At 35.2% G+C, this 12,096-nt stretch overlaps 1 protein-coding gene across 1 annotated transcript; it reads left to right on the top strand.

The window, feature by feature from the left end:
* The first annotated feature begins 266 nt into the window (after window positions 1-266).
* LOC110464875 (heme transporter hrg1-B-like) lies at window positions 267-8,657 on the top strand. Its single transcript, XM_021520328.1, has 3 exons — window positions 267-494; window positions 5,499-5,666; window positions 6,865-8,657. Exons 1-3 carry the CDS (start codon window positions 353-355, stop codon window positions 6,999-7,001), a joined length of 447 nt encoding a protein of 148 aa, XP_021376003.1. The 5' UTR covers window positions 267-352; the 3' UTR covers window positions 7,002-8,657.
* Window positions 8,658-12,096: the final 3,439 nt, after the last annotated feature.

Here is a 12,096-nt window from a genome sequence, read left to right as displayed (position 1 = left end):
TAGGTCTACTCAGTATCATGAAGATATAAACATCATGTGATAGATGCATGCTCAAAGGTTTTATAAAATATCATCTACTGTTTCAAAAACTGGCTTACACAAGGACCAACATAATAATTTCATTATCACTAAAGACAACAGGTGGATTAACATAAACCCATCTTTAGATACCTACTACAGTGTACAATATATAGGTTCACTGTGTACCATTGCTGTAAGTGTCAACATTAAATCTAGGTCACTTTGATATGATATCGGACACAGGCTAACTAGTAAAGACACTCAGGTACACGTGATATTTATTTCACAATACTATTGAACTTAATCAAATAGATTTATATAAAACATCCCCATGATGGATGAGGTTCCCAAACTATGGATCCGCCTAAGGATTTTGGTTGCTGCAGTAGGGGTACTCGTCGGGTTGTCGGTTTTTGCTGTGTTCGGAGTACAGTATCATAACTGGAATGCCGCCGGCTGGGGTCTTCTGTCAGGTACGTATGGCCGCTCTCTCTATGTTATCAGTTGTAGTTAACAAACTGTTAGAGTTTTATTATTTGTTTCACATCGTGGGAATATTGATTCATCAACTGTTATGTCAGTGAATAAGGTACCAGTAATGTCTACAAATAAATTATTTAAGACACATTATTTTGTGAGATCCTTTAAAAGATGATCTCAAGACACGGTCATGTGTTTGAACTTATATAATGTGATGTATTGATGCAGAACGCCATCAATGAATTACACTGTACAAAACAGCTGCTTCGTCTATCTAGAGCTCATCGGTGATAGTTGAGATCTAAGCATTTGAGAAACAAATTGTTCTAAATTACTGTGTAAATAGATAAGGAGTTGCATAAAATCACTTATTATCACAACTTTTCAAAACTTAGAAATGTGCGTTTGAATATCCTCATTTATACAAGATTTCCGATGAAAAGAGCTCTGTTTAGTAACAGTAATCAGACAATGTCACTGAGTAGTAACACGACACTAGCGAGTACTCTGCCACTCGTCTATGTGATAAGCATATGTTGCGGACTTACTGTTGGACGAGTGTCAAGATATACAATTAATTTATATTTCAACGACAGGTACCAAGTGTAACGGAAGTTTTCCTATTTTACTTTGGATAATTACTGAACGTGTTACGTAACATAAAGCCTAAGGAATAATTGGAGAAAACACTGGGTAAACCTCTGTGAATGTCGGCGTCGCACTACATGATAGGAGCATGATTACAATGTACTATTTGCGAAGTCCGAGGGGGTGAAGGTCAAACAAAACTGTACCCATATTAACATGCGTTATCAACTCAATTCAGTATTAGCTCAAGGTAGCAGAGTACAGTAGAAATGGCTTGATCCTAAAATTAAAGGGCATGTCTCAGGTAAACATGGATAGCGGATTAATCCTGCACAATACCCCTACATATATATGTATATATTTATAAATTACATTTTGAATACATTTTGTTTAGAAGAATGATTTCTTTTTTGAAAAAGTGATTTTCCCAGATTTGGGACTTATGAAAACCATGGTTACCAAATCAAAATACGTCAAACAATGCAAAACAAACATGATTTTTAACCCAAAATTTGACCCACGCAAGTAGTATTTTTTTCTCAAAAACTTTTTTAAATTGAATATCACCTACTCGGTAACAGAAATACTTATGTTTTAGCATAGGTCGTTCAACTGGATTTTTTCCAATACTTACACATGCACATGTGCTGAGTACAAAAAAGACTACATCAAAAGCTCGCTTTTGTTGTGTAGACACAGATTTGTAAATGGCAAAAAATGCAGTCTCAAACCAAATTCGATTTTTATTTTTAAATGCGAAGCCCACATAGTCCACATCATCATGTATATGCAAATTTTAGTGCTGATTTGTTTTTAAACTACATGTAATATTACATGGGTTATTCATTGTACAAAAATATCACCCATGGCCACCGTACGCTGCTACCCAAGGATCAGATGCAATTTTAACTTTTTGCTTGGTTGAAAAGTTAAAGTTGAAACGAACAATATACACCTTGTCCGAAGATATTGTAGAGCTCTAAACTCAGATCCGATATCAAAGAGTGAGAAGACATCGATAAAGTCACAATTAATAGGAAAAGACACGTACATCCTTCATTCTTTTTTCCTACAAAGCAAAAACATATATTTGTTTAGGACGTTAAGCCCTAAGCAAACAAACAAATCTATGGGTTAGAACATTTTATACCTGTATTATCAAATATTTCTAGCAGCATTTCTTCATTTACTTCGTGTCTGATGAAGTTATAACGACAATCAACCCCTATGTAATTATGGCTGAGGAAGACTTATTTAGTCAGTTGGTCTCGTCTGATGAAGTCATAAAGACAGTCACCATTTGTGTGATGATGACAGAGAGAGAGACTTATTCAGACCTTCGATCTTGTCTGATGAAGTCATAAAGAAGGTCACCCTCAGTATAATGATGACAGAGAAAGACTTATTCAGCCATTTGGTCTTGTTTAATAAAGTCAGGAAGACCATCATCATTTTTGTGATGATGACAGAGAAAAACTTGGATTCTCTGATGCAGATATGATGAATGTTTCATGCATCTCTCCGCTCTAACTTGATGGAAATATAAATAAAGACAGATAGATCGCATTACAATTGTCTGTTGAAGATTTGACGCGATCAATAGGCGGTTTTCTATTATGGTTGTCAGATTACCATGCTAAGAATCGAGATAGAATCAATTTTCTCTGATTACGAGATTACCTAATACTTATAAGCATGTGGTCTATGAAGTATCCGTAGGGAAATTGGACATTAACATATCAGAAATGATTACTGCAAGGGATCGCTGAATTCAAAAGCACAAAACTATGATTTTCTCCATCAGATTTATTCTATATTCATGTCCGTCTAACAGAAATTATTTTGATAAAAGGTATGGGAAAGTAGGTTTAAATGTATCATCGTCAATAATGATATGGTAAAGTCTTTGGTAATAAGAGCGTAGCTCTCAAGCGCCGAAGGCTCCCGAGCGAAGCTCTTTAATGGTAACACATGCGTGCGTAAACACTGTTGCTTCCCCTTACTACACCTTGCCTTTATTTTTTGTTTGTCCGCAAGTAGACATCCAGTGGGGAAACAGGAAGTGTATCCTTGAAGAAAAGACAACCGTGTTTCAACCCATACATCTTCATATAGTGAAAACAATCTTCATGTTTTATTACATGTTTATTGAGATAAAAACTTATAAACATTCTGAATCAAAAAGTCTATCATATAAAATCTGATACTAACAAGCATGAAACTTCGTTCGGAGATTATCACACTATGACGTCACAAACACACCACAATCCATCTGTCTTCATCGGTTATTTCCGGAAGGATGAAAAACAACCGAAAAATTCTGATGTCCGTTGCATCATTGTCGGTGCTTCAAGATTTTTTTTATTTCAGTTTTTGTCACTGGCACAAAAAAAGCATTAAAACATTACAGCAATAGGTCAACGTGTACATTTATGTTTTCATCATCTAAAAGTTCATCAGCTTTTGATTTCCATTTGTTGAGAATATGAACGGAAAATTTAACATTTTTGAAAGTCTGGTTATAGACTTCACATTATTTATGCATCACCACTCATAAAAAAGCAATGGAAAATGCATTTATGACGAAATTAACAATAATTTTCCAGACAACCAACCCAAGTGAAAAGCCCTTTTTCAGCAACGTATTACTTTTTCACAACGCTTGCCGATTTATAACTAGTTACAGACAGAAACTGTAATTTCATTTGTCATCATTTCCCTGTTTAACCTCGGTGACAGTTACAAAATTTGAAATTCAATCCGGTGTCTCAGGATGGAACAGTAATTGAGACTACATATCCATATCAAGATAATTTCAGTTACATCAAAGTATTACAATGTTTTCTTTTTTTAATTTCAATTGTTAACTAACATCTCTATACATTTACTTAGACTAATCGTCAAATATGAAATATGCACTTTTTTCTATAGCAAATACCAAACAGTTTTTCCCCCGACTTATCTAAATCATTCTTTATGTTCCCTGACGGAAGTACACAGAGAGTTTAATTCTTAATATGAGAGGAAGCTGGAGTATCCGGTAAAATCCGCGTGGTCGGGCAGGTGACCTGGATTGAATCCGGCCATCTTGGTGAAGACGAGCGCGCTATCCACTGCGCCACCCGACCCATCATATACGTTACGTCGGGCACAAGAACAAATATCTACTTTAGCTTTGACTGGAAGAAAATGGCGTCATTGATGCAAAAATTATATTGTGAAAACATTTTTACCAATCATCAATGATATAAAAAAAATCTACATACGGGAGACCAGGGCAAGTTCGGCCATCCCTGATTTTGTTTGTTTTTGAGCTAATATTTACGAAAAAATGGCGAGGAAAACTCTAATGTAAAATGACTTAACAGGAGAAAATTACTTTGGAGGGGGTAGAAAGAAATTCATGATCTCGCTTCTAGTTATGCGAACTTTTTGAAACGGGATTGCTACTATTTTACAGTCAAACGTGTAAGATACTGACAGCTTCAAATGATAATACATAAAAGCCAAGCCAATCACTCACTACCATATTACTGTACGATAAGAATTTATTGAAATATCAATTTGGGCCCGAACAGGTTCGACTAATAATACAAGGTCGGCCCATGTAGTTAACACATAAAAACTCGTAAAATTTGCGGTAAAATCTGACGTTGCATGCTTTATGCCGTCATAATTAAGATGATTCCAATGAGGGCCGAACTTACTCGAATGCCTGTCCGAACTTGCAATGTACCCCATGGCGGGGCTCGTTCGGTCATCCGATCTTCCGACAGGATAGTTAAATAATGTTCAAAAACGGATGTGCTGCCATACTTCCTAGAACGGACTTTAATAATATAAAAAGGGACCGAACTTGCCCCGGTCTCCATATTGCTATGTCGGTCTTAATCTCATTAAAGATTGTGTTTTAATGTTATTCCTCGACTAGCCGACTTTAAATAAAGTTCATCTTATCTCATTCTGAAAGTCGTATTCTTAATCAGTAAATATCAGAGATCAACAAAAGCTACTCTCTTTTAAGGCTTTGCCTTTTCATATTATGCATACGTTCTTAGTAATATTCATGAAATACTTGTCACAAATATCCAAACTTAGAAATAACATTATAGTTTTGTACCGCGATCCACACTCAAATCGAAACATCTGCTACAAATGAAACTAGGTTCTCTACAATATCTCTCTTATTACCATTACGTGTTTGAAAAGTGAAAAACTGAGTAAGAGTAAGCTTATTATAGCAAGTGTTTTATGTACCACATATCTCGCCATATTGCCATAATTGCAAATCCTTGAAAGTATTAATAGCCAGCAACATTCTTAGACGCCGTGAATGAATCTTCCTCGTAGACACTGAGATAGCAGGGCTGAAATCAGTCTAACTTGACGCTAAACATTTTATTTTGAAGGTATTGTTGCAGCGGCAACGTTACTAGTGCATGTTAACAACGCCAGAGGAGCCTTTGACAAGAACAATAATAGGCTCAAAACATGGATGTTGATGGGGTGTTTCTCCCAATTATTGGGAGTTTGTGGATTCGCTGTGTATCTCACTCTCGCCATCGTCGATAACCAAGGTAATAAATTAAACAGGTGTTACAAACACGCGGCAATCACTATCAATATGTACATGTATGAACTGTAAGAGCTGGAACATCTCAAGTGAGTCAATGTGAGTCATGTGAGTCAATGTGAGTCATGTGTGAGTCAATGTGAGTCATGTGAGTCAATGTGAGTCATGTGAGTCAATGTGAGTCATGTGAGTCAATGTGAGTCATGTGAGTCAATGTGAGTCATGTGAGTCAATGTGAGTCATGTGAGTCAATGTGAGTCATGTGAGTCAATGTGAGTCATGTGAGTCAATGTGAGTCATGTGAGTCAATGTGAGTCATGTGAGTCAATGTGAGTCATGTGAGTCAATGTGAGTCATGTGAGTCAATGTGAGTCATGTGAGTCAATGTGACTATTTGCTATACGGATGTTTACTCAATAAACTTGTCATTCTATGACGTTAGAAACACGCATATACGTATTGGCTATTTGAGTCAATTTATCTTATGCATTTTTTGTGGTATGAGATGGCCTGTTTTGATCTACACTGTCCAATCATAAGTCAAAAATTCATGTAACATATAGCAAATATATGTATAAATACCTGATCATAAAGCAAATGTACAAATAAAACAACATCACAAATAATATATAAAACTTGAGGATACGGCATCCATAATCATAAATCAACGTATTTATAATATGTAACAAACAATATATTCACAAATATAACACTATCACATATACTAAATAAAAATAGTAAATAATCATGAAAGTACCTAGTTATAAAACAGTGACCTCGATCCACATTTAGAATCACTGTAGTTAAATATGTAAAATTGTTTAATCAAATCCATCCTAAGAATAATACAACTTGTTGTTAATGAATAGCAATGTTGTGTGAATAAATAACCTTGACCCATTTCAACGAAAACAGGGTTAAAATGTGTGGAATTCTTCTTACTACTCCTTCTTAATGGAAAAGCGTTAGTTGTCAAACGCCTCGAAATCTTCAATTTTTTGTTACCATCCATGAGGTCTAGAATTATATTTAGTCTGTAATTTGTTTCAATGAGGGGCTAGCAAATATGTTCAAATAAATAACTTTGATCTACATTTTTACCAACTCCTACTTTTTATGTGGTAACAAATATTTGTTCTGCATTATTAAGTTGATTCAAAACAAATCCACTTATCTTACATCATGTTTTTATTTGTTTGCAGGTCTACAAATTTATGATGACGGTTTCTACCTTACACTAGTGTGGTGTTTTATGACCTGGAAGTGGGGCTTCTCTCTGTTTTACTATTCCCGTTCCTACAAACGTTATTTAGAAGAACTTCTGCTCCAGGGTTCCTAATACTGTCCTTTTACCTCGTTAATTCATGTGTACAGGTCAACTTCTCGTAAATATGTATGACAGCATATCTCGTTGCCGTACTGCCTTTATGGCAAGGGACTTGTGTCCGGTTTGAATCTCTCACCAAGCTATCAATTCTAGATTTTTTCTGTGAAAGTGTTTTCATTTATAGATACAACACATATACAGTCGTTTCATTCAGTAGTCAATGGTAAACGTTATTTACTCGAGTGTTGAGACCAAACTGGTGAACTATATCCCATAGCCGCAAGCATAGAGAAACGGTTGATCAGATTGGACCCTTCACCGATGGATGACTGATAAGAAATGAAACAACTGTTTTTCTCATGTGATCAATAGAATATTTAGCTATCTGACATTACCGGAGTCGATAGAGTCTTCGACACAGAATTTTTTTTTTTTTTTTTTTACTGATTATCAAACTTAATTCAATCGGCTACTCCCCGCCTCTGTCGGCTTATCACATATCGCGAGGCAATAGATAAAACTATCAAGGTTGAATATGTCATTGTATCATACATATTGAACATTGATCATTATGCGGATTTTGGCTTTATGTGGTGCATCCAGGTTAAATGTTTTCAGTATACACAAGGGATGATTTTATCCAATTCACAGAAGTTGTTCTGAGTGGGTACAAAGAGACAATGTTGTATGTAAAGAAATAGATTTGAAAGTAATGGTGAACTTGTTCTAACGTGATCAGTGCATTTTCCGCCATACTGAACATTCTGGGAATAAAAAAGAGATGTTTAACAACTTTTCAGAATGTATTCTGAAGTTGGTACACATTGGTTATTTAAAATGCATAGAAATGTATACGAGAGATCGAAGGCGACATCCTGTTCCTTAGTCCTAATAATGGTCTAATGTACTTTATTATTTATTCATATTAATTCCTGCAAGCTCTCCTGAAACTATGTTCTGTATTCTAGAAATCAGCATCCAGTCCATTATAAACCCCGTATCACATTCGTTTATTTCGTGGTAAGTGTAATTCAGATAGGTGTTTTGGGACGATTTGAACCTGTATTTCTTAAGGAAATTGTTTTCCTGTGAACTAATTGATGATATATAACACACATGTAGCTTCTCCTGAGATTACAAAAAGCACACACTTTAATCTGTTTTAGCATCATTGATTTTGTTCGTCTCCTTAGTCACTGTTACAGAGTTTGGTCTACAGCGAACGGTATTTATATACTTTGAAATCTTAATTGTGCTACCTACGACTCATTTGTGATATTAATCATCTATGTTCAAAATGAATGTTAAAACGCAATGTAATTCTACGACACACAAATGACATAAAAAAAATGAAAGAATACATTCTGCTTTGGTTCAGTTTTTATAAAAAAAAAGGGTGTTTTTTTCAACAATTTAGCAAATATCTTTTATTCCTCTACTGATACAGTCAAACCTGTATTAAGAGGCCACCCAAGGACCGGCGGAAATTGGCCGCTTAAGACAGGTGGCTGCTAAAACCAGGCTAACCCAAAAATCACAACCAAGTTTTCATACATCTACTGGTTATAATGACATTTTCACGGCAATATTCGCTGCTATGTTATTTTGAATGTTTCTCCCTTCATCAACAGGTGTACGATTTCATACTTGAATATAAATGCATAATCAATAAATTACAAAGGCGTTATGTTGATTAATTTCTTGAAATGATGAATTTGATTTTGTTTGGCTACACACGTGTTCCACATACGTATACGTATACGTGTTGCGCTAGCAAACAACCACCAGTACTGAAATCTACATGTAGGTACGCTTTTAATGAAATCTGCATTGTGATGTATTATGATCTATGTGGTTCAAATAATTTTCTAATGAAATGATATATCAGTATTTAGTTAATTGATCACTTACAAATAATTCACTCAATAAATCTAGAACTTTGCAAGAAACTTTTCAACTTAGCGTAACGGTTTATTCACAGCGCCAATGCGCCGTATGGACAGGTTAACACTAATGTCCTGATCTCGCACAGATATTACAAACCAAATAAATGTATTATAGAAATAAAGTACGACATAGTAATGGGAAAAAAATCTGAGATGTGTGCTTCATTGGTATAGAAATAGTGACTGGCAGACTGGAAGCAGATCTGTATTTTGATCGCATAACATATTAGGCCTGAGTAACTTTGGATACAGTATGTACATATACCACAAAAGATCATACTTGTTCTGCAAATCACAAGCTGGTTGAGTACACAAGGTGGGATTAATTGTTTTGTTTGTAACCCATTGTTGATGGGTCGGTAGGACCTGCCCCAATTTGCAGGCTGAAAATCGCTGTGTCAATTCAACGTGTCAAATCTTACCTATGGTATTCAATTACACATTGGAATTAGCTTTTCTATATTGAAATGTGTTCTTGTTAATATATTGTGATCTTCTTGATGTCAACTGCTGGACAAAATGACCGCTGAATACCGGTGGAGAAAACGTCTCTGGCCAGAGTTTTGTGACCGCTGGCCGCATTAGACAGGTGGCTGCTTATTTCAGGTTCATTATATAATTGTTTCTATCGGGCGGACCACAAACTGACCACATAAGGGATGTGGCTGCTTATTTCAGGTGACCGCTCAAGCAGGTTTGACTGTATACGGTATTATCCAAATGCAATACTGACAAACGTGGAAGAATGCATACCTTTTGTGAAGCAGACAAAACACATGTTTGACAGGTTTACGATAAAAATATTAATTTTGTATAGCAAAAAAGGTGCTACACAGAGTGAAACAGAAGGTGTTTCTGTTAAAATTACATTATCATTTTCATTATTTTGACGTCAAACTGCAGAGGTGTCGTTAACATCTAAATGATTAAATGTCTTAATTAAATCAAACTTGTGCATTTTAAAGAAGCACTTATCGTGAAATGGAAAAGCTCATGTTATAGCGTTAAGTAAACTAGCGCGAAATCATCCACACGCAAATATAATATATAGACCATATAGATCATACAATGTATGTAGAAAAAAGTGATCATTCACATACGCAAGCCATTCCTCTTAGCAATGTGTTCTTCGCATTGAGTATGCAAACTTTATCATTGCAAAGAAATCCTTACGCAATCTCGAGCTTGAATACTTTTAACTCATATTAAGAATTCCCAACATTGTAAAACATTGTGAAATCTTTCGAAAGGTAATTAATTTCTCTGGGAGCGTAAATATGAAATTCCAGTAATATTCGACTGTTCATAATGACTTGTTCTTCCACAAATTCTCGCTTATATGATAATCGCGAATATGTGTTCGAGAACATTAAGTGTTTTAAAGTACATGATAACATTGGATCAACAATAGCATTCAACTGATACCAAAGTCGTTTGACAAGAGGTCAGGACTAGCATATCGGGACAAAGGATCTACTGGCACAGTGCTATAATGGAAATTCCATCTAGCTAAGTCAATGACAAGTAACTAGACGACCGGTCACTAAAACTCTAGGGAATGACATTTTTCCTCAAATCGAGCTAGATACGTGGAACAGTAGCTCTAGATTTCTATGGATGTCGTTAGCACTGATGCAGCATTCCCGAAGTGCTATCATTAGAAGTCGAAGGAATAAACACTGCTAGTACATCGTTCAAAGTTGGGGATACCGAAAATTAATATACATATCTTAATTACCTTGGTATTATTATTATGTATCACCCATGGCCCTAAAACCCTGCACAATTTGAAGACATACCCCCCTCCCCCCACCCCCCACCCCCAAGTGATACCTGCAGTAGATATATTAAAACTTATATCTTAACATGTATTGATATGTAACTTATAAATTTTATTTACAATAATACTAATTTACTTAAACGATAATATTGTAACAACATAACAGGAAAATGCTGCATATCCTCTTTATGCAACGGCAACCATTGGTTATACTTGGGCAATAGTTGAATATCATCGATACACCCTGGATAATCAGTGAATACCGGAAAAATATCGACTATCCTTTATATACAGAGAGAACCTATTGACACGCCAGAAAACCATTAAAACTTATCTATAATTAAATTAAATACCCTATATATATGACGGCAAACAGTGTACTTTGAATGATGCATATACGACAAAGCCCACAACTAATGGGAACAGTAAAGGTACTTTCTTTTGCAATCCAATATGATTAAGACCCGTATTATGTGTTGAAATATTCCAGATCGTTTATATCTGAATCAAAGCAAAAACCGAAATAACAAAACAGTATGACAATGTGAAATGCGAATTGTTAAAGGTACTTTTGTGTCAAATATAAGTGCGCGGTTATAGTATAGCTCCCATGTTAAGTTGGAGTTAGGCGTTTGTACGTCGTTCGTACTTGTTTTAGCTGGAAGTGTTAGTAAAACTCGATTAAGTGTCTACGCATAACGTAGAATAAGGATTAGGGACTCTATCGAACGGTCAATAGGCGCCGCTCGCTATTATGACACGTTTTATCAAGTTATGTGACAGCACTGACCAGCGTTCTTGGCACTACATTGCACACGCAGCTGTATTTCTCCGATATGGGACTGAACTTATCAACAAAACATCGTTAACGCTTTGCAAATGGTAAGAAAATCCTACCAGCTCGTATATATAGATATAGACGGGAAACAATAGACGGTTAGGTTGACGAAATCAAAACTGTTATAGTGTTCATTGGTAAAATATAACGTTTTACGTGAAAGTAAATATAAGATGTTTTCTATAAATATTAGATACATTAAAAACAAAAATATCTTAAAATCATTTTTTTCTGATACATTTTTAATTCAAAGATACATTAAAACATTATTATAAAAACGTTTCGTTCTGATATAGGTATATTGCAAATAGATAGATTTAGCCTGTGAATAATTTTACACTTATTGCAACCAACAGTTCTCAGTTTATCAATTATTGACAAGCTATAGCCGCATTACAAGACAGTTGACATCACATGGTAAATTTCATTAAAAACCAACATGCTTGTCTTGGATTGAAAACAACCATCACTAGATTAAACACATTTTAAGGACATATACTAACTACATGTAAAGCGCATGTTAAAGACTATGTTAAAGCCCAG

Source organism: Mizuhopecten yessoensis, unplaced genomic scaffold, assembly GCF_002113885.1.
Source record: "Mizuhopecten yessoensis strain PY_sf001 unplaced genomic scaffold, ASM211388v2 scaffold11039, whole genome shotgun sequence".
NCBI classification, from domain to species: domain Eukaryota; kingdom Metazoa; phylum Mollusca; class Bivalvia; order Pectinida; family Pectinidae; genus Mizuhopecten; species Mizuhopecten yessoensis.
The sequence above is the reverse complement of the archived record's forward strand: the minus strand, read 5'-3'. Positions and strand labels throughout refer to the sequence as shown.

Coding starts and splice junctions, on each gene's coding strand:
- LOC110464875 (XM_021520328.1), top strand. CDS start 353: ATGATGGATGAGGTTCCCAAACTATGGATCCGCCTAAGGATTTTGGTT. Junction 495..5,498: donor CGGCTGGGGTCTTCTGTCAG/GTACGTATGGCC, acceptor TTTATTTTGAAG/GTATTGTTGCAGCGGCAACG. Junction 5,667..6,864: donor CGCCATCGTCGATAACCAAG/GTAATAAATTAA, acceptor ATTTGTTTGCAG/GTCTACAAATTTATGATGAC.